At 34.9% G+C, this 25,091-nt stretch overlaps 4 protein-coding genes across 5 annotated transcripts; all 4 read right to left on the bottom strand.

Annotated features, from left to right (window-relative positions):
- Positions 1-757: 757 nt before the first annotated feature.
- On the bottom strand, positions 758-12,440 carry LOC140971369 (NADH-cytochrome b5 reductase-like protein). Of its 2 annotated transcripts, none has more exons than XM_073433604.1 (13): positions 12,194-12,440; positions 11,911-11,953; positions 10,963-11,038; positions 9,647-9,706; positions 9,459-9,509; positions 8,884-8,938; positions 8,699-8,769; positions 8,569-8,620; positions 3,108-3,185; positions 2,911-3,000; positions 2,701-2,814; positions 1,150-1,218; positions 758-1,050 (listed from the first exon to the last, which is right to left on the bottom strand). In XM_073433604.1, the coding sequence occupies exons 1-13, from the start codon at positions 12,335-12,337 to the stop codon at positions 994-996; spliced, it is 960 nt and encodes a 319-aa protein (XP_073289705.1). In that variant the 5' UTR covers positions 12,338-12,440; the 3' UTR covers positions 758-993. The 2 variants fall into 2 exon arrangements, with proteins under 2 accessions (XP_073289705.1, XP_073289704.1); XM_073433603.1 differs by lacking the exons at positions 758-1,050; positions 1,150-1,218; positions 2,701-2,814; positions 2,911-3,000; positions 3,108-3,185 and adding exons at positions 4,609-4,843; positions 4,942-5,010; positions 6,441-6,554; positions 6,651-6,740; positions 6,845-6,922.
- Positions 12,441-14,198: 1,758 nt separating this feature from the next.
- On the bottom strand, positions 14,199-15,484 carry LOC140958224 (RNA-binding protein involved in heterochromatin assembly dri1-like). The gene is made up of 3 exons (XM_073415605.1): positions 15,147-15,484; positions 14,483-14,553; positions 14,199-14,212 (listed from the first exon to the last, which is right to left on the bottom strand). The coding sequence occupies exons 1-3, from the start codon at positions 15,470-15,472 to the stop codon at positions 14,199-14,201; spliced, it is 411 nt and encodes a 136-aa protein (XP_073271706.1). The 5' UTR covers positions 15,473-15,484.
- A 1,430-nt stretch (positions 15,485-16,914) lies between these two features.
- On the bottom strand, positions 16,915-18,874 carry LOC140961255 (RNA-binding protein involved in heterochromatin assembly dri1-like). Its single transcript, XM_073419665.1, has 4 exons — positions 18,694-18,874; positions 17,947-18,279; positions 17,182-17,252; positions 16,915-17,042 (listed from the first exon to the last, which is right to left on the bottom strand). The coding sequence occupies exons 2-4, from the start codon at positions 18,270-18,272 to the stop codon at positions 17,029-17,031; spliced, it is 411 nt and encodes a 136-aa protein (XP_073275766.1). The 5' UTR covers positions 18,273-18,279; positions 18,694-18,874; the 3' UTR covers positions 16,915-17,028.
- Positions 18,875-22,537: 3,663 nt separating this feature from the next.
- On the bottom strand, positions 22,538-24,744 carry LOC140961245 (glucan endo-1,3-beta-glucosidase 8). Its single transcript, XM_073419654.1, has 2 exons — positions 24,081-24,744; positions 22,538-23,805 (listed from the first exon to the last, which is right to left on the bottom strand). Exons 1-2 carry the CDS (start codon positions 24,731-24,733, stop codon positions 22,680-22,682), a joined length of 1,779 nt encoding a protein of 592 aa, XP_073275755.1. The 5' UTR covers positions 24,734-24,744; the 3' UTR covers positions 22,538-22,679.
- Between the last annotated feature and the right edge of the window lie 347 nt (positions 24,745-25,091).

Below are 25,091 nucleotides of genomic sequence, written 5' to 3'. Positions count from 1 at the left end.
TGGTACCTAGCCATAAATATTTTTGCATGATATAATGAAAAAATATTGAAATATTATCATATAAAATATATGTTGGGTACACTAAATTTTTGATCATGTAATATGCACTTTTTCCACTTTTGACCATGTTGTGGTGAATTTCAATTTTAATCATATAACTTATATGTTTTTTTTTTTTTTCATATTTGGTCACATGACTTTGTTTTAAGTCTATCTTTTTTTTTGGCCGACAAAAACTACCGAATCCAATTAAAAAAAAGCATAAAAATTATAAGATTAAGAATGCAAATTTATTGCAACAAGATTAAAAATGAAAAAAAAAATGTAAATTACAAAACTAAAAATACAAATTCATTATTAACATGATAAAAAATTTTAAAAAAATGAAAATCGCATACCAAAAATATCATTTGCCCATATATATTTGATACTATGGACAACATATTAAAATTGATGACACTTATATATTCAAACAGATAATAAATGAGCCATTATCATTAAACATTCGACAAATCCAGACAATAAATGATAAACGCCTTTGACACCCCAATAACCTATAGGACCACCCCAAACAAAATATACACACACTATAAATTTATAATACACAATAAATATTAGAAATTATTTTGTATTCATGAAAGACAAATCAAACAATGTGAAATCAGAAAGTCAACAAAGGAGAAAAAACATCAAAATTCACTCCCATCGTGTGAATTTCAGAAGGGTTCACTTTTCATCTATTGCTTCTGAGGATGGGTTCAACACAAACCATTTTCCACATTTATCATATAGAAATAAATATCAAAGAAAATGGAACGGACGAAGCCAAATTATTATAAAATACATTCGTCTGTCCATAGAAATATATTCCGGATACTAAATATCCACGACGGTAATGGAGGAAACTACACTACGTTCTCGCGAAATCGTATTTTTGTGTGATCAAAGTATATTTCTTTGACCCTCATTCATGACAATAATCAAAATTGGTGGTCAGAATTTGAAAACCATGTTTTCTGTGAAGCCAATTTCCTTGAGTATGCCAGTCAGCTGCGAAGAGGAAAAATGATTAGGCAATGGGAATCATTGCAAACAGAGAAAAAGGTGGCAAAAAGAGGGGAGATTTTGGTTTATTGGAATGATGTATACCTCGCCTTGTGATCGATCCTTTGCCTTATCTCCGGATATATGTTTCATCAGTCCAGGAGGGCCACAAACCTGGAAAAGCAACAGAAACGAGGGAAACAATTTCCCACGTAAAATTATTCAATTAGTAGAGTAGTCAAAATGATGAAGGCCAGCCGGGTTGGCGTGCCAAATACACAAGTTGGGTTGGCAATTTCCCGCTCCGCCCAAATTGTTAGAATAACTATAATTTGATACCCGACCAAGAACTGTACGTGAACAATTACAGAACCAAGCATCACAGGATCAAGAATACACACTAAGCAATCAATCAAAGCACAAGAAATTTACATGGTTCAGTTGTTTACGATCTACGTCCACAGGAGGAAACTGCCACTTTATTGAAATAGAAAGAGTTAACGAGTACAAGCTTTACACCCAGAAAAAAAAACAGAATAACAGAGTTTCTTCCCTCAGAACCTCTCAACCCTCTTGGATCTCCTTGTGACTTTTCTTTCAATCTTTTTTCTTTGGGTTTTGATTGTGGAATAGAATCTCGAATTAGAAGTGTTCTTCTCTTCACTGGAGTTACCCTTTTATATGTAGCACCGGTCCTTCCACTCCACAAAGTCTTCCCCTACCAATACACTGGTGCAACAGTAGTTGACTCATTTTGATCACCTCAAAGTTATGGCCGTTAACCAGGAGGTCCAGTCACTTGCTGTATCCAATAAAGTAGGCCAACTTGCGAGACACTTTATCAACACAAATGGTGGGCCAGCCCGCCTCGACCCGCAGCCTAACATAACTAAAAACTGGCTAGGTACGCCGGGCTTTCGCTAGCCAGTTTTGACTGCTCTAGCAATCGGTTATTTGGAAGAGGCAAGTATTCATTTCGAAATATTTGGATACATGAAACACCTATATACACATAATAACTGGTACTGGATGCAGTAGTATGCACCTTAAGTAATTACGGATACGAGTTCACACAATTGATACCACCAAACAGACATCTACTAGTCACTCCTGTCTACAAAAATTCAACCATCTCTTGCAGCCATCAACCTTTCCCATCATTCACTGTGCTAACAACTCTCCATTCGCAAAGTATCGAGTTGAGACCCTCTAGTCCCAGAAAACAACACCAGACTTATCTCTCAAAAACATAAGAAACCACATTGAAGCAGATAGAAGTTACAAGTAATTCCTTTGTGGGGCTAGAGATTAAGATGAGGTATTGACAGTAATGCAGGTGATACTGTTTGTAAAGTTGAGGTAAGAACAATGCACGTAACAGCAGTAAATTTGAGAGGCTCAAATTACAAACGAGCTCTCCAGGTCTAACAAGCCTATTTGAGAGGCTCAAATTACAAACGAGCTCTCCAGGTCTAACAAGCGTAAGTGAACTGATTTGTATCTCCTTTATATCAAAACTGCATGTGCCTAGACACAGACAGTGTTTGCTACATGTGCTGTAACTATTGCCTAGCCTTTCCAAACGTAACTCTCACTTTGCATTATCAGATTATATTGAAGGGTTAGGTCACCGATATTCAAAGCAAAGAAGCTTACAAGAATAAGTGTATCATCACTGGGGCTAGGCAAGCCTTTTACAACCATGTCCTTTGATACGTAACCAGTGCCTCCATGCCAATCCTTGGTTGGCTTGTCGACAGTGTAGAATACCTGAATAAGAGATGTAATCAGATCTGACTCGATTAAGAAAAAAAAGAAGCAAATTTCAACACAAATGGTAAAAGGTTAAGTTGATGATTGTAGCACCTTCAAGTTTGGGTGGCTCGCAGCAAGTAGGTCAAGCTTCTTTTTGAGAAGTATGTCATCAGGAGATACATTAGCATAGAGCAGGGATACCTAAAACAGTAAAAGTTCATCATTTATGTCCAAAAATCAAATTGATCAAATTTTTAAAGCAGAAGAAGTGATTTAACAAAAAACTGAAAAATGGGATTAAGGCCTACTTGGGTAGTATCATCTGGGTTCTTAACGATAGCATCTATCACCTGAAGCATTGGAGTAATTCCAGATCCTCCGGCAATCTGAATAAAAAAGTGAGAAATGATTACGCAATATTGGTTCAATGAACCTACATAAAAGCATGATTATCACATTCTTCAGCAAATTAAATAGAGTATTTAAGTTCACAGATATGGAAATTACACCAACTCTCTGATGATTCGCTAGCCGCTCACTGTAACAAGTAATATGGACAACAAGACAAGCATAGAAAAAAATTCAAAAATTTTGGCACGTGAAAAATTCTGATTTGGGAAATAGCTTTAGCCAAACCACTAGAAGTTGATGATGCTAAATGTATCAAGGTGTGTGACATTTGGGTTGAGGCAATTGATGGGGTACAAATTATCAAGAGAGTACGAAGGTAACGGTTCTCTAGGCCTAGTCATAACGAACGTGTTGAGTCCCATTGCACAACAATTCACCAACATACACCAAGGTACTCAAGAGTCAGTTATCCAGATACATACATCAAAATTTTGGTATTTTTTTTATTAATAGAATAATTATTAAGGGTATTATCCAAATTAACAACTAGGTTCATTTTGCAATTTATTTACGTCGATTGCTCTTCTAACGAATACATCAGTTTAGTACCAGAGCGGATTTAGGTTATGTTTTGGATGGTACCTACCCATAAATATTTTTGCATGATATAATGAAAAAATATTTAAATATTATCATATAAAATATATGTTGAGTACACTAAATTTTTGATCATGTAATATACACTTTTTCCACTTTTGACCATGTTGTGGTGAATTTCAATTTTAATCATATAACTTATATGTTTTTTTTTAATATTTGGTCACATGATTTTGTTTTAAGTCTATCTTTTTTTTTTGCCGACAAAAACTACCGACTCCAATAAAAAAAAAAGCATAAAAATTATAAGATTAAAAATGAAAATTTATTGCAAAAAGATTAAAAATTTAAAAAATGTAAATTACAAGACTAAAAATACAAATTCATTATTAACATGATAAAAAATTAAAAAAAAAATGAAAATCGCATACCAAAAATATCATTTGCACATATATATTTGATACTATGGACAACATATTAAAATTGATGACACTTATATATTCATACAGATAATAAATGAGCCATTATCATTAAACATTCGACAAATCCAGACAATAAATGATAAACGCCTTTGAAACCCCAATAACCTATAGGACCACCCCAAATAAAATATACAAACACTATAAATTTATAATACACAATAAATATCAGAAATTATTTTGTATTCATGAAACACAAATCAAACAATGTGAAATCAGAAAGTAAACAAACGAGAAAAAAACATCAAAATTCACTCCCATCGTGTGAATTTCAGAAGGGTTCACTTTTCATCTATTGTTTTTGGAGTGCGATGCTTCTGAGGATGGGTTCAACACAAACCATTTTCCACATTTATCATATAGAAATAAATATCAAAGAAAATGGAACGGACGAAGCCAAATTATTATAAAATACATTCGTCTGTCCATAGATATATATTCCGGATACTAAATATCCACGACGGTAATGGAGGAAACTACGTTCTCGCGAAATCGTATTTTTGTGTGATCAAAGTATATTTATTCGACACCTCATTCGTGACAATAATCAAAATTGGTGGTCAGAATTTGAAAACCATGTTTTCTGTGAAGCCAATTTCCTTGAGTATGCCAGTCAGCTGCGAAGAGGAAAAATGATTAGGCAATGGGAATCATTGCAAACAGAGAAAAAGGTGGCAAAAAGAGGGGAGATTTTGGTTATTGGAATGATGTATACCTCGCCTTGTGATCGATCCTTTGCCTTATCTCCGGATATATGTTTCATCAGTCCAGGAGGGCCACAAACCTGGAAAAGCAACAGAAACGAGTGAAACAATTTCCCACGTAAAATTATTCAATTAGTAGAGTCGTCATAATGATGTAGGCCAGCCGGGTCGGCCTGCCAAATACGCAAGTTGGGTTGGCAATTTCCCGTTCGCCCAAATTGTTAGAATAACCATAATTTGATACCCAACCAAGAACTGTACGTGAACAATTACAGAACCAAGCATCACAGGATCAAGAATACACAATAAGCAATCAATCAAAGCACAAGAAATTTACGTGGTTCAGTTGTTTACGACCTACGTACATGGGAGGAAACTGCCACTGTATTGAAATAGAAAAAGTTAACAAGTACAAGCTTTTACACCCAGAAAAAAAGAATAACCGAGTTTCTCCCCTCAGAACCTCTCAACCCTCTTGGATCTCCTTGTGACTTCTTTCAATCTTTTTCTTCGGGTTTTGATTGTGGAATAGAATCTCGAATTAAAAGTGTTCTTCTCTTCACTGGAGTTACCCTTTTATATGTAGCACCGGTCCTTCCAGTCCACAAAGTCTTCCCCTACCAATCCACTGGTGCAACAGCAGTTGACTCATTTTGATCACCTCACAGTTATGGCCAATAACCAGGAGGTCCAGTCACTTGCTGTATCCAATAAACTAGGCCAACTTGCGAGACACTTTATCAACACAAATGGTGGGCCAGCCCGCCCCGACCCGCAGCTTAACATAACTAAAAACTGGCTAGGTATGCCGGGCTTTCGCTAGCCAGTTTTGACTGCTCTAGCAATCGGTTATTTGGAAGAGGCAAGTATTAATTTCGAAATATTTGGATACATGAAACACCTATATACACATAGTAACTGGTACTGGATGCAGTAGTATGCACCTTACGTAATTACGGACACGAGTTCACACAATTGATGCCACCAAACAGACATCTACTAGTCACTCCTGTCTACAAAAATTCTACCATCTCTTGCAGCCATCAACCTTTCCCATCATTCACTGTGCTAACAACTCTCCATTCGCAAAGTATCGAGTTGAGACCCTCTAGTCCCAGAAAACAACACCAGACTTATCTCTCAAAAACATAAGAAACCACATTGAAGCAGATAGAAGTTACTAGTAATTCCTTTGTGGGGCTAGAGATTAAGATGAGGTATTGACAGTAATGCAGGTGATACTGTTTGTAAAGTTGAGGTACAAACAATGCACGTAACAGCAGTAAATTTGAGAGGCTCAAATTACAAACGAGCTCTCCAGGTCAAACAAGCGTAAATGAACTGATTTTTATCTCCTTTATAATCAAAACTGCATGTGCTTAAACATAGAGAGTGTTTGCTACATGTTGCTGTAACTATTGCCTACCCTTTCCAAACATAACTCTCACGCTGCATTATCAGATTATATTGACGGGGTTAGGTCACCGATATTCAAAGCAAAGAAGCTTACAAGAATAAGTGTATCATCACTGGGGCTAGGCAAGCCTTTTACAACCATGTCCTTTGATACGTAACCAGTGCCTCCATGCCAATCCTTGGTTGGCTTGTCGACAGTGTAGAATACCTGAATAAGAGATGTAATCAGATCTGACTCGATTAAGAAAAAAAAGAAGCAAATTTCAACACAAATGGTAAAAAGTTAAGTTGATGATTGTAGCACCTTCAAGTTTGGGTGGCTTGCAGCAAGTAGGTCAAGCTTCTTTTTGAGAAGTATGTCATCAGGAGATACATTAGCATAGAGCAGGGATACCTAAAAGAGTAAAAGTTCATCATTTATGTTCAAAAATCACATTGATCAACTTTTTAAAGCAGAAGTGATTTAACAAAAAAACGAAAAATGGGATTAAGGCCTACTTGGGTATTATCATCTGGGTTCTTAACAATAGCATCTATCACCTGAAGCATTGGAGTAATTCCAGATCCTCCGGCAATCTGAATAAAAAAGTGAGAAATGATTACGCAATATTGGTTCAATGAACCTACATAAAAGCATGATTATCACATTCTTCAGCAAAATAAATAGAGTATTTAAGTTCACAGAAATGATTACGCAATATTGGTTCAATGAACCTACATAAAAGCATGATTATCACATTCTTCAGCAAATTAAATAGAGTATTTAAGTTCACAGATATGGAAATTACACCAAATCTCTGATGATTCGCTAGCCGCTCACTGTAACAAGTAATATGGACAACAAGACAAGCATAGAAAAAAATTCAAAAATTTTGGCACTTGAAAAATTCTGATTTGGGAAATAGCTTTAGCCAAACCACTAGAAGTTGATGACGCTAAATGTATCAAGGTGTGTGACATTTGGGTTGAGGCAATTGATGGAGTACTAATTATCCAGATACATACTTCAGTTCCAACTGGGAGCCGAGAATGAACATGGTCACCATAGACAACTCTTAAATTCCGCTATCCATGGATTCTAGCAATGACTTCACTAGCTCAGCAGTAAACGAGTGCTCTTCCGATGCAGGGTATTAAACTATACATTATTCCTATATCTAGCACTAAAACCATATTTATTGAAAGCCCACAAGGCAGGTGATAGGCTTGGGCCAAAGCTCAGCCTTGCACCTTGACACAAGTTGAGGCACTATCTTTCGATGAAGCACAGTAATAGACTATTAAGATACCCCATAAGGTAGGTAGCCCATTTAAGCCACTTCCGCTCCAACCACAAAGAGTCGGTTTTCGTGTGCTTTATAGTCAAGGCCCTATTTGAGCACACCTCTAGTGGCAGAGATAGTAAATGCAAAATTAAGTGCAAGATAGAGTTATTTACTTTTGCTTCTAGCTTTTTTATTGTTATTTAAAATCTTGTAAATTAAATATTGCATTATATATCGTAATTTTTTTGGATGTGGAGCTTCATAACAATAAAGTGCATGCCTAGAATTCGTGCCTCAGATTGCGCCTTGCGTCTCTAATAACTATCATCAAAACTACATTTGAGAGGCCATGTCGGTGATTTGGGTCACAACAATCACACTTTCAATATAGAAGGTCATGTGGAGTATAATTTTATAATTTAGAAGTTGAAAAAAGATTAATTCATAAATCGTGTGGGGTCGTAAGATCCACAACTTTGAAAGTACAATTCAGTCCCAACCTCAAAATTATCATACTTCGGATCTCATGACAACCTTAGCCATATGTCTATTGTGTACTGAAGTATGCAAAGAATTCTAATTTCTTTGGCATCATTGACATCTTTTTGCTGAAGAGCGATATAAGTTGACGGTTAACTTTTAATATCCTATGAATTTATCAATTTATAAATCTATTTCGATAGTTTCCCTTACTTCCCTTTCACTCTTCACCTCTATCCATTCCTACATCAAGCCAGAGTGTAATTCAACGTGAAATAAAATCTCAGCATCTTGGACTTATTTTTGTGAACCAAGACGCGTCACAGGCAGTCAACACACTGGAATTGCACTTTCTGAGAATAGATTTAAATTATGGCTGATAGTTCCAAGCCCATTCTTATTTTGAACTGTGAGTCACCTTAATATAGCTTTACTTGCACAACACACACTAAAGTGAAACTCTAATGATGATCCTACCATGCCGATATGTTTCTTCATGTTTGGATTGTATCTCAATTTTTCGATGGGCCTGGATAAAACAAGCATATTAGCTGATTATTACACAGATAACATTATATTTAAATACAATGACCCCTGAATTACTTACCCTTTCACTTCCACCACATCTCCTGGTTTTAAGCTAGCAAAATGTTGACTCATATTACCTTCAGGATACACCTGTAACAAGATCGAATAACTAGAAACTGTTTTCATAAAAAAGAAAGCCCAGAGACTGATGAAAAAGGCATGCATGATTATTTTTAGGGATGGAAATCAATTTTAAAATAATACCTTTATCAATAAGTCGAAGTATCCCTTAGCATCTGGATCTGATATAGGAGTGTAACTGCAGATAAAAGAAGCTTGAGAAAAAAAATTTCTTATTACATATTGATCTCATTGCTTCTAGTAACTAGCCCTATCAAAATCTCAGCAAGGACCAGGCAGTTGAATGAGGGTTAGCTGATTGGAGTTTAATCAGTATTAATAGGTTGCTTAAAAAATGAATAGGCCGCTTGAAACATGATGATGCATCTGATAAAACATTGGCAAAATTGAATTCGACAGTCCTCGCTTCTCCTAAGAATTTTGTTGGTCATTCAACTCATGCTTAGATACAGCAAAATTCAGATTTGACACACAGAACAATAACTATGAAAGAAACTCAATTTATATAATTTTTTAATTGATACTAACACATTAGATAAAAGAATTTTTTTTTAATTAAGACCAACACATTAGATAAAAGGAGTTGGGAGTTATCATTAAGGTAGAGAGACATGGGAGTTTTATGCTGACTATTAGCACCAACTTTGTACACATCAAACATAAGGTAAACTACTGCTGTACAAATTTTAATAACTCACGGGCGAATCACATAATTGGTTTTTCCATCAGCATCATTTTGTTTTGGAGCCCTACACAAAATTAACAGTGAGAGATGTCAACGACAACAGATATGACAAATTGCACATCATTGTATCAAAGAAAATTAAAAAACCTAATTGGAAAAATAAAGAATTATGCAGAAATTAACAACATCCTGTGAATTTACCTTGTAATAATGCAAGAAGCAACATCAAGACCTAACTTCAGATTGGGATCAAATGAAAATCTACCAATTAAAAAAACAGGGGTCAATATCATTAACACCAGATAACAAAGAGTATAAGTCACTTATTTTGCATCAACACTTTGAGCCATCACAACTTGTAAAAGACGTGAAAAACATGTTAACAGTGAACAAGAATCTTGAAATATTTATGGCCTAGAAGACTTAATTTTGGAGGGTTGGTCATTAAATATTGTGCAACAGAAAAAGTAAACAACAAAAACAATTAAAAAATACCAAATGGAAGAGTTCATCTCTAAGCTCAAGAGTTTGTTATCAACTTAGAAAAGTTCAGGTATTACAATAATCTTGTTGAGATCAGTAAAAGAACTATAAGAGAGCTTTTAGATTAGTTAGCAAAATCAAAAGGAACTTTTGTAGGGGTTTAAGCCGGAGAGTCTCCACCTGAACTCAACCAGTTCTATCTATGATTAATTTAATATATGGATTTGACTAAGGTTTATGAAAGTAATTTGTATCATCTCCACCCATGCCAGCACCCTCTCAGTAGCTGACCCCCTCTCTATATCAATTCACCTCACTCACATCCATAGCCACACCGTCCTCTGTCAGAAAAATCTTGCCTTCCATGTGCCTATGCAACACAGTTGGTTTCTGTGGATTTGGACATTGAAGTGAATCAGTAATCCCCTATTATATAGTAAAGAAGGAGTGGCACCATTTTAGTCAGTTTTTATTATTATTATTATTTTATTTTAGTGTACAGGGAGTGACACCATTTTCAGTCAATGCCCTCGTCAATTCTAAGTATTAGTTTATAGTTAATAAAGATTCTTTTGTCATCAAATCAATCATCCAGAAAACATAAGGCTTCGTACACGAGCTGGATAGAGATATTTGGTAATTCAAAATTTGAGGAAATCCGAAATCGTTCCCACAAAAATCCTCTGCTGAAATAATGAGAGCCATTCTTCCTTCTGTGAATAGTTATCCCAGAAAAGTCACTAATATTCTTACCAGTTTTATGACTATACATTCCTCTTGCTCACACATAATCTCGTCAAGAGTTCCTCTGTGCCCCCCAACCCACTCCCCAACCAAACTCCAGAAACAATCATATCCAACTAAAGCCTGCCACACCTAGCCACTCTAATTCACTTTTATGAGGTTAGCCCACGCAAGAGGCTTGAGTTGATGGAACAACTGAAGAATCGCGAGAGACATTACCATACTTCAAAAGAATACACGCCTTCAAGGGACAAAAAGATAAGAGGTAAAAAAACTGATAAGAGACTAACCGAAATAGCTGAGTATTGTGGCTTGCCTCCACCTTGTCTTGAAGCTTAAATTCAATCCATTTATCTGGATTCAGGGCTGAGAGCAAATAATAGAATCAACAAATTGCGAGGTAAAAAGAGCAATCATAGGTTCAAAACATATGATATTCAGTTATATGAATAATTTTTTACATGCAACACAACACATTATTTATGGTGAGAAATGAAGAGATATTCTACTAACATGATTCAAAGCCAAAAGAATATAGAAATTGCTTAGATTCTAATAACAATTATAAAATACAGTTCTAACACATTTTTCCTTGTGCATTTAAACATCATCATCTTCCTAACTCAAATTATAATACTGTTTATATGATTAAAACCAAACAAACTTTCATGTGAATGCAACGTGGATTTGGGATACAGCAAAATACATCTTGTTTCATGATAGCTCAGATTCAATTGCCACAGTAGAGGTTTTTTACCTACAAACTTGTGTCCATTCTCAAGGCAAGATATCAAGAAATTTCACAAAATCCAAGGGCTCCATGAGGTAATAACGACAAAACAGGTCTGTCAGTGGATCAAAATTATTTTAAGTTAATCAACCATGCTTCATCTGTCATGGGTAGGTACTTCCATGTTCCCTTATATATTTTTTCCTTTACCAGGTATTTTAATAAAATTAGGACTATTATTTCTTTGTACATTCAAATACGCACTCGAGAAGCTTAGGTCTCATCATAATTTAATTCTAATTGAGACTTGTTTCATGAATATTAGCCATGCTAGTAAAACAACTAGTCAGGATTGTCAGAGAAGTGATTTCTTCAGCCTCTCAATATGATTGAAACTCTTGTAGTCGTGCTGACGCTACTATAGATTGAAATTAAAATCACCGATAAAAAAGAAATCAATGAGACCTGAATCACGACCTTCTTCACATAAGGAGGAACTTTTACATACCAATTTTTGGTACAGCGTCTTCATTGAGTTGATCCAAGTAAACCTGAGTCATAAAAAAATAAGATATTTGATAAAGAAACATAATAGAAACAACCCAAATACACAACATCTCTAAATTCAGTTAAATCACGAGTACAGCAGCAGAATACCAAAACTGAAAGTGCGTGAATCCAACAAAATCGTAGCTTTCACTATTACGATTTAAAATTAAACATGTACCCCCGTAGAAAACAAGGACAAAGCCATGCTTCGGCCCTAAATCATCGAAGAAGTGATATATTACCAAATTTGGCGAGGAGAAGTAGTAATAAGAGGAGATTCCAGCGGATACACCTGCAAGAGTTCCGAAGCGAATGCCAGTATTGCACTTCGTCTGGCTTCCGAAAGCGACTGCAGATTTTGCCAGTCTTCTGAAAAACACTGCCATTTCTGGTCGCAACTCGATCGATCTGAACGGTTACCAGGGTTATGAATTTCTAATGAACAGTGTTATAAGTATAATTGTGGGTTTCTTTTAATTAAATCATACATATAATAAAAAATTACCCAAATTTAAAATCATACGTAGTATAATTTGGGTAATATATGAGAAAAATATTATTTTTTATGTTATAAGTAGTATTTTTTATTGTGAATATCGGTAGAGTTGATCCGTCTCACAGATAAAGATTCGTGATACTGTCACAAAAAAAAAACCTACTCTCCAAATGAAGCATAGAGTTAAGTAAGGATGTCAATGGGTCCGGGTTTTACCCAGACCCGCAATAGACCCACCCCATCTGGGGCGGGTTTGGGCATACTAAATGGGTCATGGGGCGGGTCTCGGGTCCAATTTTTGAGACCCGTCTGAGTATGGGGCGGGTCATGGGTCCTATNTCAGACGGGTCTCAAAAATTGGACCCGAGACCCGCCCCATGACCCANACAAAAACTTATGTGAGTTTTTTCCCTTTTTTAAAAAAATTTCCATCCAAATCCGTTGTTTTCTCGATATTTTAATACTCCCAAATGAGAAAAAAACTTGTGTGAGACGGTCTTACAGGTCGTATTTTGTGAGACGGATCTCTTATTTGGGTCATCCATGAAAAAATATTACTTTTTATGTTAAGGATACATAGTAATTTTCATTGTGAATATCGGTAGGGTTGACCCGTATCACAGATAAAGATTCGTGATACCGTCTCACAAAAGATCTACTCAATGAGGCAAAAACTTGTGTGAGACGGTCTCACGGGTCGTATTTTGTGAGACAGATATCTTATTTGGGTCATCCATGAAAAAATATTACTTCTTATAATGCTAAAGGTATGTAGTGCTTTTCATTGTGAATATCGGTAGGGTTGACCCGTCTTACAGATAAAGATTCGTGAGACCGTCTCACAAGAGACCTACTCTCCAAATGAAGCCTGGAGTTAAGATGGGCATTCGGGTTGGGTAGTTTGGATCCCCACCTGAATCTGGTTGGAGAAAAAATCGGATAGATTGGGTACAACAGCGTAAACAGATATTCGATTTTTTAATTTTAATTTATAGATATATTACAAATCTAATTAAAATAAAATTTTATATATTGGGGTATAAAAAATATACCCAAACCCGAATAATTCAACTGGCGCTCCTCATAAGAGGACTAAAATCAAAATTATATTCATTAATTGACTTATTTTGTTTTCCTTTTTTACCATTATGAAAAGCATATTTCGACAATATGTATTGGCTTTGACATTTAACTGAGTCCCTTTGTTATTCAATCAACAATAGCTGTTGCTAAAGTGCGAGCATCTGGTTCTTATCTCATTCAATATACAACGGTTTCTTGTTCGCTTAGAAACGATGGGGACTTCTCAATTGAACTATATTTTCCTTGAGATTCCATGAATCTCGATTTCTTATTTATCTTTTGACTCATATATAATAATAGAGCCTTTTATTTGCACGTGTCGAGATGACCCAAACACAATTTCTAATATCATATGGTATAGATATACTCAATTTTTTTTAACAAATTAAATTAGAGGAAACAAAATAAAATAAACTAAATTTAAAAATAACCCAGGAAAATAAACAATTAATACTAAGTTGAATTGGAAGGTACATAGTTGCTAAGAGGATCTCTCAATTCCAAGTAAACTTGATTGGAAAAATGTTACAAATTAAGAAATAATTAAAAAAAATGTTACACATGTCGAGCTCTTTCGTTAGCTTTATTTATTCATGCAAAAAAAAAAAATATTAATACATATTGCTTCACTCATAGGGTTAAAACCCTTCTTTGATCATTAGTTTATCTTAGACTGCTCCTCCTGCAAGGGGGACAAAATAATATATGAAATATTAATTACAATAAGAAATAACTATCATGACAATGAATTTAAACAAATATTATATACATATGTATGTGTATGTATGTACGAGAAAAAATATTCTGCAATATTTTCTGTGATATTTCTAATTAATGAGTTGTAATTTTTTTAAAATTTTTGTAATTAATATATATGATAAATTTTTTTATTAATGGTACACGAGTTATTAATGTAGGAAAATATTACGATATGTGTAAGAGAGATACATACCAAAATCCCTAGGTGTCTTGCATTTATAGCACTCCATCCTGCTAGCATAATTGTGCATGCCACATCCAAGTCTGGCCAACATTAATCATGTCAGCCAGAAATAAACAATATACGCATAATTATATTTAACACAGTACGATCCAATGAATGAATCTTTTTGAATTTTCCACACTCTTTTTTAACATACGGATATCTTTTTTTAAGGACATATATATCTCAAAATTGTCATTTTACTTGAAAACCAACAAAATATAATATAAGGTTGATATCATGTCGTACGTGCCTCAAGTCGTAAGCCCGTGTGAGCACTACAATGCATGAAAGATTCTACTAACAACTACTTCTTCGTATCTATTTTTATTCTATGAAATATGCTAAATTCACGTATAAACTAATTCAAACATCTACACGTACAGACCGATATGATGCATGGATATACCGGTGACCTATTAAAGGGCCATAGGGTTTGATTAACGTCGTTGATTATTGCCTGAACTAAATTGTGTACGTACAACAAGACTGATGGAGTAGTACTAGCCAATTCAGTGCGGCTAGTCACGGTTTTTGAATTTAAAGCATGAATAATATAAGGATCCCACATCAGTTATTGCAACGTGCATTTAAAGGAAAACATGTATTAATCCCTTGTTTCTTTGGAACAAACCTGGTGCAAATCCAATCTCCACTTTTCCAACCAGGGATGTCATCATATGCATAACCGGCAGATGCTATCATTCCGGCCCCATAACCGCAGTAGTCCTTCAGTGCACCACATCGATAGCAGCTCGTTCGACTGGCATAGTTGTGTGCAACGCAATTCAGACCACCACAATACCAATCTCCAGGCATCAGTTCGGTTCTCTGTATTGTGTACGAGGAAACTTCGGCTGCAGTAGCATTCTTGGGGCATCTACATCGTTGGCAAGGGTCTCGTTTCTTGAAGTTGAGGTGCTGGCATGCGGGACACAACCAATCTCCTTCCTTGTTCATTGTGCGTCTAATATTTTATGAAGAGTGCAAAGTTATTAGCAACAGTACTAAGAATGTAGTAAATCGATTAGAGTGTACGTATATATATATACATATAGTTCTAATAAATCTGCATTATGTGAATCATGATGTTTAAAGTATGATGGCAATAATCAAGCTGCGAAACGAATGAGAACACGCATAACTCTATCCTTGATTCTTAAATTAAGTTTTTGAAATTCAAGATTATTATATTTAAAGTACATTTCCGTCTTATATAACACTATTTTGTCAAACAAACAGCACGAAAGAAGCCTAATTAACACAAGGGAAAGATGGTAAAAAGTAGTGGACATTTCGGTGGTTAGACCTTTCGTCCTCGGTTTCATAGATCTTTTGGATCTGGTGACATGAGGAGAGATGGTAAAAATAGTGGACGACATTTTGGTGTTGATCATTGGTAGAAGATCAAGAAGTTACAAAAAAATAAGTCAATTATTAAACATTTTCCCATGATTCCCTATGCATCATTACTGAGAAGTTTGAAATTTTTTTGTTCAGTATTCTATTCCGATTTCTTGCAGGCATTACGAGGGGAAGACATTACTTGAGTGGTGGAGGCAAATTTGTATTAGAATTTGAGGGTGATGAATACAGATGATGCCCCCGTTGAGTTTTCTTATGTATGTATATATTCAATAGGGCTCGAATTCGAAATCGACATCAACCACAACCATTTTTGTGTATATCAAGAATGTTTATTTTGGTTTGGTGGTGCTGTAGTTGAGTTTTCCACGATGTCAAATATATATGATCAGATAGAATTTTGGATTCTTTGTTTTTTATTTATCTCAATCTAACTCAAGATCATACAATATAATTACACAGGTAGTCAACCTCTGGTGCTGTTTCAGCATCCCACGACGAAAAGTACTAAAAATGCAAAAGAAACCAAGTTACTGAGAAAAATATAAGCCAATTACTAATTACATGACCAATTTTTTCTCTCTGATCTCTTAAGTATTATATATATTTTGTAATTGAAAAGATGGTGGTCAATAAGAAAAAAATAATCAAATAAAAACACGAACTGAAACAGTTTACTAGGATCAAATATTTTTTTATATATACTAATTTTGTCTAGCTCTAAATAAAATCTGTTTTCTCCATGGATTTAATCAACATGCTTCAAATGAATCAATCCTAGGCTGGCTGGTTTCAGGTAAACTTGTAGTGAAAAAGCCAGAGAGAATCAATTCCATTTCACACAACACCGCCATTAATTGTTACTTTGCATGCATGGTCAGGTAAAATATTCCTTCCTTTTTCATCCAATAATTCAATATCCATTCAAAGTTGGATCACTATAATATATGAACACACACACACACACACACACACACACACACACATATATATATTAATATTAATTATATATATGTCCAACTCATTCNTTTTTTTAACAATGTTACACATATTGGCTGGGCTATTCCCTTAGCTTTATACATTCTTGCAAATAATAATTATAAATTTTTGCATCAGACATAGGGATTAACACCTATTTCCTTTAATTTCCCTCACTCGGCTCCTCCTGCAAAGGAAAATTAAAAAAAATGAATTATACAATATATTTTTATTATTTAATTAAAATGAGAAGCAAGTAACTTTGCAACTAAATTAATGGATATATATGAATTGACAAAAAGAAATACGCTAGCTTAATTAATCACCAAAATCTCTAGGTTTCTTGCATTTATAGCAATCCATCCTGCTAGCATAATTGTGCATGCCACATCCAAACCTGGCCAACATTAATCATGTCAGATAGAAATAAACTTTACATGACATCCATTTAAATATGCTCGTTAATTCACTTAAATAAGTATGCATGCATGGTACGATTTAATTATCAATTCGTCTTAAAATTGACATTTCGTTGAAAACCTTCAAAATATGATTTAATGGCCGATGTCACATCTCGGGCCCAACCGCCCGAGTAGTAAGCTCACGCAAACGCTATTTTACACCAAAATTATTTCACCTTCATTCCCCTTTCACATATAATTAACTCAAATTGCTACAATAGTTAGTCTATTATATTGTATCATGTTGTGAACAAATTCAAACAGCTAACACAAAAGAAATGTGGGGATGAGCTACCACAGTGATCTATGAAAAATCCGCCATTTGATTAGAATTGTTAATTACCGCATGAATTAAATGCATATATCAAATGCTAGCTGGAATAAAAAAATCTTCTGTGACATTTCTTATAACATTCTTTATTACATTAACAATTTTTTGTCACATGCAGGGACGGAACCAATGGGGGCGGATGGGTGCGACTGTCCCCCCTCAATTTTTAAATTTTATTGACTATGGACCTAAAGATAATTATATTTTTTCACTTTACTCCCTAATATTTGCTCTTACCCTCCTAAATATTATGATCCCGTGCGAACACATGCAATGGTTCCTTGTTTCTTTGAACAAACCTTGTGCAAATCCAGTCTCCGTTTTTCCAACCAGGAATGGCATCATATGCATAACCTGCAGATGCCATCATTCCGGCCCCACAACCGAAGTACTCCTTCGTTGCACAGCATCGATAGCAGCTCATTCGACTGGCATAGTTGTGCGCACCGCAATTCAAACCTCCACAATACCAATCTCCAGGCATCAGTTCAGTCCTCTGTATTGAGTAAGAGGAAACTTCGGCTGATGTGGCGTACTTGGGGCAGCTACATCGTTGGCATATGTCTCGTTTCTTGAAGTTGATGTGCTGGCATGCGGGACACATCCAATCTCCTTGATTATTCATCGTGTCTCTAATATTTTATGGCAAGCGCAAAGTTAGAAACGTCATGTAGCAAATTGAATAGAGAGTACATATCCATATTATTGTTCTAAAAAATCTCCATGCATTATGTGAATCTATGATGTTTAAGGGATGATGGAAATAATTACGCTACAAAATGAATGACAAAAACTCAAAATATATTAGCTTATACGACGAATTTGACCATTTTCCCTTTATATTATTGCATATGACATAAAAATTTGGTGTGAACTTTATTGGTTCATAGAAAATATAGCTATAGGGTAATGCTATCTTTGAATCTTAAGTTTGATTAGTTAATCTAAGTTACATTACCAATAAATACAACATTATTTTGCCTATCAAACAATATCCAAGAAACCTAACATGCATAAGTGAAAACAGCCGATAAACATGGTCTCACCTTGGACGAAAACGAAACAATCGACTTGAGAATTGAGAATTCGGAGTACCCCTGCTGGAAGTGTTTGCTAGGGTTGTCTGAAATTGGTGATTTTTGAAAATATGTGTCGATGCAGGTTTAAATACTAGTGAGTCCTCCTTTTTATGGGACCCTAAACTTTCTTTTTGAGCTAAAATGGTTTCCTGATTTCAAAAGAGAATCTAAAAAGATTTTGATTGTTAGACCTGCATCTGCCTTCATATATTTTGAGTTGGGGACATGAAGAGAGGGTAAAAGCAAGCAGTGAACTCTTTAGTGTGAATTGGTAGAAGAAAGAAGTTACAAAAAATAAGTCAATTATTATACCTTTTGCCATGATTCCCTATGCATTATTACGGAAAAGATTTGAAAATTTTGTTCTGTACGTATTCTGTTCCCATTTCTACGCAAGGAATATTGTTTGCGAGGTTTTGGTAGCAAATTTTTATAAGAGTTGAGGGCGTTTCTTGTCATGTTCTTGGGAAAATTACAAAATTCGTTCTGTTAACTGAGTCTTAGTTCCAATAAGTTGGTTTTTCTTTTACTTCTTCGGTGGCGCACTTACATGGCACCATATGTACATATTAACAATACCCGAATACATGTTAGTATATGATGATGTTACGTCCATGATATCCGTTATCACACCAACATTGCTGTGAAAAATCATTAAAAGTTAAGAAATAAACAACTTATTACACCAAAATGAGATTTTGATGGGCCAATTAATTAAAAACCACCACAGACCAATTTTTTGGCCAATTTTGCTAATTGTTCCGCATGTTTTGTTATTTAGTTACTCCCATTAAGTATATAGTAACAGTCTAACAGATACTTTGATCTCTTCATATATGCATGTGTTTTTACTTGCCTAATAAGGATATCATATGTAAAAGCAATTTGGATCGTGGATCATGGTCGATCAATTGTACGTACACCGTGTCCCCGAACTCGAGCTCGGCTGGATTGCACCCCTACCTCTAGGTGCATAAAATTGTCTATTGAATTATGTTTGTAAAAAAAAATAAAAAATCAATTAGCGATCATGATTTTAATTAATATTATGTATCCTATATTTCAAATTTTTATAAATTCAGAAGTATAAAATAAAGATAGATAAATGTGTAGTGACTTTTAAAATTTAGTAAAGTGAAAACGCAAGTTGGTACGAAGAATTTAGTAAAATTAAACATTATTGTGATATTAAAAAGTATTCTATACTTTTACCCTCTGAAAATGAAATTTCACGTATCATAAAATGAATCGATCCCAATAATTGAGCTTAATCGTGAGTACGCGGTTGTGGTAAACATCTGGTACAAAAATTAAACGAAAGACAGAATCAATTCCATTTTCATATATACACCACACCGCCATTGATGAATATATAGTACCGGTGCTACTTTGCATGCACGATCAGGTAAATATTCCTTCTTTTTCTTCCAATAATTCATTATCCATTTGAAAATGGACCGCGATTATATATTATTATGCCATTATGCCTCCAACAAAATTCGTTACGGTATAGCTCGTGGCTTCAAAAAAATAAAAAATAAATTAACGTGTTTATACATCTTCCCAGAAATCCATCTAGTTTTTTTTTTTAGGAAAAATCTACATTAACATTTCAGTTACATTAGCAATGTTCACGATTCCGGCAGGGGTGGCCGGGGTTTCACATTCTTGTTTTACTTTGTTTATACCCCTAGTCTTCATGCTGGGGGACATGAGAGTCACGCCCCAAAACAAAAGCAAATCAAAGAATGTTTCCTGCCACTTGGATATTCCGAGAGTTTTAACGTAGTTTTTAAAAACCTCGTTATTTCAAATAATGGTCCCTTTAACAATCCTTGAAATAACGGTCCCTTTAACAATCCTTACTAACAAACCATTGGTCCTATTTACTTATCTTATTTGTAGTTATAGGAAAACCTTGGGTTGACCCAGGATTCACATGCATGACAAGCTCAAGGAATACATATAAATATAATCAGCAATGTCTGGTGTCATGTCAATAAAATTCAGAGCCATGTCTTCCCCTCCAGCGAAAAACGACTAAAATAATTTTAAAAAACTTATATGCTAGGACTTAATTTTGACTGAGGAAACAAAAAAACATAAAATAAGCCAACTTATGGGATGGTTTTTCCATTTTTTAGATGTTAAATAAATGTTATTGTGATTTTCTTTTTTACAAGTCTTCATGGTACCAACATGAATGACTTCCCCAGTCCATGAATTTCATGCCAAACAAAAAAAAAATCTTGTAACTGTCTTATGAAAATTTTTTTGACTGTAATAAAGGGGATGCAAAGTGCTGACATAGTAGCCAAAGATTGATAAGAAAGAATCCTAAGAACACTTTGCTAATTGTTTTTTTTAACAGAGACACTGATTTAATATTCCGCGTTGTTTCATCTTTATTCGGGGAGAGGTGAATATTTTCTAAAGGGAACTAGTCCCCCTCAATAATGCACTATCAAGAATCCACATCCTAAGAAGTGATGCAGAAAATGGTCACTGCTTTTGCAATTATGGTATATTCCAACTAACTAATTGATGAATTGGCACAACAAACCGTGTAAAAGACGTGTAAAATTGGTGAGCATTATGATGAGATTCCGAGAGGAGAATCCGATAGAACAGGAAAAATTATAATTTTTATCATGTAACTTGTCTATTTTTCAATTTTAGTCGTGTAAGTTTTCATGTTGCAGGTTTTGTCCAGTAAATTGGCTTTTTTAGTTTTTAGTTATTTTTCACTTTAATTTCTGAAGTGACATTTGACTCATTAACATTAATGTCTATCGTCACATGAGAATTTATAACGAAAAAGAATGAAAGTGAAAATCAAGAACAATTTACTGAACTAATTAAATCTGCAACTTGAAAACATTACCAGATTAAACTTCAAAATGCCCAATAATTATAGTTATTTACACAAGTCGTTCTCAGAATTTATTTTTATTTACACTTTTAAATATTTAAAAAACACAAATAAAGAAATAAGCAAAATAAATACAAGTTTCATACACAACATCATATAAAGTGAGTCAAACTAATATTATACTAAATACTATCAACTCAAATATTTTTATTTCAAATCTCAATATATAAGTAATAAGATCGAAGCTTTGTTATCATGAGTAGGTCTCTTGTGAGACGGTCTCACGATTATTTATCTGTGACACGGGTCAACCCTACCGATATTCACAATAAAAAGTAATATTCTTAGCATAAAAAGTAATATTTTTTCATAGATGACCCAAATAAGATATTCGTCTCACAAAATACGACCTGTGAGACCTTCTCACACAAGTTTTTGCATGTTATCATTCTTTTTACTCTTGAAATAAATTAAAATTTTAGTTTAAATACATTATGCATGTTACTATTTTAGTTTAAATAGATGTTTTTAATTATCTTTTTTTCACCTTATGTTAACTTGATTTTGATTCTTATTCTTTTGAACCAGAAGAGTTTTGATTCTCATTTACAATCTGTAATTTTGAACCCTTATAATCCCTGACGTCACATATCTCATCTTCAAAAACTACAGAAAAAGAAATATATGCGCGTTCAATTCCCCACAAAATCTGGTACTTAATTAAATTGGGTAATTTTATTTTTAGTTCCTATTATCCCTTTTTTTTTCACATGTCGTTTTCCATTAAGATTTAACTATGAATTAATATTAATTGGTGATTAAATACGTCTAAAAATCGTAATCAAGTAACTCAAGTGCACTAGTATGTGGAAAACTTGAAAGCAAAATTAGAAAAATATCATCAGCCATGCTAAGTTCATGTTAATTAAACTGCGGAGCTCTGAAAATTCTGAATCACATTCATTGTTTGGCAAAAAGGAAGATCAAATATCCGACACACATAAACTTTGATCTTTAGATATTTCAATGTACACATGTTAGAAAGTTGTTTCCACCCTATGTTTAAATGAAAAGTGCATGCCTAAGACACAAGAAGCAAAAACACTATGAATCCTTCAACGATCCCAAGCAAGATATTAACCAACCTCTTATGCACCACAAACACTGAATTCCCATCAGCAATCATAACCGGAAACTGGCACTTATCATCCGAAGGATCGATGTCGGTGGTCATACCCAAACCTGCGAAATCACAATCCCATTCGTTCTGATTCTTGAATTGATAGTACATGTTAAAAGCATAAGAAGCATTTCCTTGTACACTCAAGTGGTTACACGAAGAACCGTAGCCTAAAGCCGTGCAATCGGATAAACTACAGGCATAATCAATGTTTTGAGCCAAATCTTGATCCGTATCCTTAACATGAGGGTTTAAGACACACCACCTTCTTAACATATATCTCACGTCTTGTACGGCGGCTAATCCTTTGTTTCCTTGATAACCCCACAACTCCAACTCGTATTTCGGCTTCCCATCGAATTCGAATATCCCCCAATGCCTCTCAAAGCTTCCGGGCTCTATGGTTTTCATGTTCTCGTCGATAAGGCTAAACAAGTAGACGTTTAACTTTCCTTTCCTGGCCGGTGTTCCCTCTTCACTCAAAGCATGCTGGATCAACCCTTGGTTGAATCTTTTCGCGTTTTGAACATTCGCGTGCTTGTCACCATCGGTTGGCCACCCTACTTCTCCGATTACGATTTTCATGTCAGGGTATCCTGCTTTAGTCATGGCCCAAACTAAAGTATCGAAATTTGCATCGAACACATTCGTGTAAACATAATCTCCATCTTTGATCGGTTTATTCGATCCATCGAAAAAAGCAAACTCCAAAGGGAAGTAGGAGTTCCCATAGAGACTTAAAAAGGGATAGATGTTCACCACAAATGGTGCATCGTTGGAGTACAAATATTGGATGATTTGAACCGTGAGATCGCGTATTTCGGGCCTAAAGTCACCAGCAGAAGGAACTTGATTCGACTCGGGTGAGTAGTATACATCAGCATTGAATGGGACAGTTGCTTTGATTTGTGAACCCAGCCCGGCCCGGTTAATCGCCTCCTGTATGTTTTTCAGTGCCGGGAATGTGTGTGGAAGGTATGTGTCGTTGTAAGTTTTGAGAAAAGGCTCATTCCCCACAGCTACATATCTGCAAGAATTTTTCCATGAAAAATCCCAGAAAATTAGAAAAGAAATGGAGAAAAATGATTGGAAAACACGTTGAAATTTTGTAGCTTTCCCAAGAAAAGAGGAAAAAGCTAAAGAAAAGGGAGAATTTGGCAAGAATATCACTTTGAAAACGAAATTAAATTTCTTGAATCATTATTTAGGCCCCCTTAATTAATAAAACTGCTAACTCCACAATATCCGATTTTTATGGATGTAAAACAAAAGAATACTTGCAGAGGATTAAGCAAACAAAACCTGATATTGACTCCTCCGGGATATGCATAAGCAGTGAGATTTGCTTCAACCCAAGAAGCCGCCGCCCCATAGTGCAGGCTCATCTCTTTGAGCATGTAATTTGGCACAGCGAGCATGACTTGAATATCCGTCCCACACAATGCTTGCAATATCGTGTCATCCGCCTCGAATAGCTTCACCTTATGGAACCCATTTTCTTTTAGCATTTCGACCACGCTTCGCGCAGGTAACTGATGAGTCGCCATGGTACCCCAATTCACTCCCATGCTACTACTGGCCAGTTTAGCCATGCCCCAGACCATGATCATGATATACAACAAAATCAACCGATTTTTGTTCTCGTAAATCAGCAAGTGTTCTCCCTCCATTACATATAAAAATCCTTGATATATATGCCTGTCTATAAACATATATATATATATATGTACTACTTGTTCTGAGACAAATTCCGCAAGTTGAAACTTGAAAGCTCTAAGGTTCTTGACTATACTCGTAAATTTCTTTTTCTTGGTGGGATTTTGATGTCTCTTTCCCGTCACAAATTCTTGGTTTCTTGACTTTGAAATAGAGAAAGGGTGGGTTTTGTAAACATGAGGAAAATTGACCATAAGACAGTATAAAGAATTAATGGGAGAGAATAAAAGGGAAAACATAACAGATTGGCTCTTTATTCTGTTATTCAGTTATGTCCGTAGACTCACACTAAAGTGAAGGGAGTGTAGTCTCCAGTCTTTTGAGTAGATTAATAATGGACTGCTACTTTTTACTCTGTTAAAAACTTTCCACATATATGTTTATCCAAACTCATCTTTGGGTTAAACCACAATCTGAGTAATAGGGATGTTTTATTTCGCCTTATTTAGTATATGCATGAAAATTTACCTTTGTTTTAGTCTGCTGCTACTATAAGATAAAGAAAAGCTTTTTCAAAAAACAAAACAAATTAAAGCAAAATCTTTGAAAATGAATTTTTGTCATTCTAGTTTGTCATAATCAGTTATATCATGACAA

The sequence above is a fragment of the Primulina huaijiensis genome, chromosome 2 (genome assembly GCF_012295235.1).
Source record: "Primulina huaijiensis isolate GDHJ02 chromosome 2, ASM1229523v2, whole genome shotgun sequence".
NCBI classification, from domain to species: domain Eukaryota; kingdom Viridiplantae; phylum Streptophyta; class Magnoliopsida; order Lamiales; family Gesneriaceae; genus Primulina; species Primulina huaijiensis.
Note: the sequence above shows the minus strand (reverse complement) of the source record. Positions and strands in the feature narration are given on the sequence as shown.

Bases quoted from the DNA above. Each gene is read 5' to 3' on its own strand.
- LOC140961255 (XM_073419665.1), bottom strand. From the start codon at position 18,272: ATGAATAATCAAGGAGATTGGATGTGTCCCGCATGCCAGCACATCAAC. The intron at 17,253-17,946 runs GTTTGTTCAAAG...AATGTTGGCCAG, and splicing joins GGAGACTGGATTTGCACAAG to GTTTGGATGTGGCATGCACA.
- LOC140961245 (XM_073419654.1), bottom strand. From the start codon at position 24,733: ATGTTTTCCCTTTTATTCTCTCCCATTAATTCTTTATACTGTCTTATG. The intron at 23,806-24,080 runs GTTTTGTTTGCT...AAATTCTTGCAG, and splicing joins CCCGGAGGAGTCAATATCAG to ATATGTAGCTGTGGGGAATG.
- LOC140958224 (XM_073415605.1), bottom strand. From the start codon at position 15,472: ATGAACAAGGAAGGAGATTGGTTGTGTCCCGCATGCCAGCACCTCAAC. The intron at 14,554-15,146 runs GTTTGTTCCAAA...AATGTTGGCCAG, and splicing joins GGAGATTGGATTTGCACCAG to ACTTGGATGTGGCATGCACA.
- LOC140971369 (XM_073433604.1), bottom strand. From the start codon at position 12,337: ATGGCAGTGTTTTTCAGAAGACTGGCAAAATCTGCAGTCGCTTTCGGA. The intron at 9,510-9,646 runs GTAAATTCACAG...AATTTTGTGTAG, and splicing joins GCTTCTTGCATTATTACAAG to GGCTCCAAAACAAAATGATG. The intron at 3,186-8,568 runs GTAGGATCATCA...TTTTTTATTCAG, and splicing joins TGAAGAAACATATCGGCATG to ATTGCCGGAGGATCTGGAAT.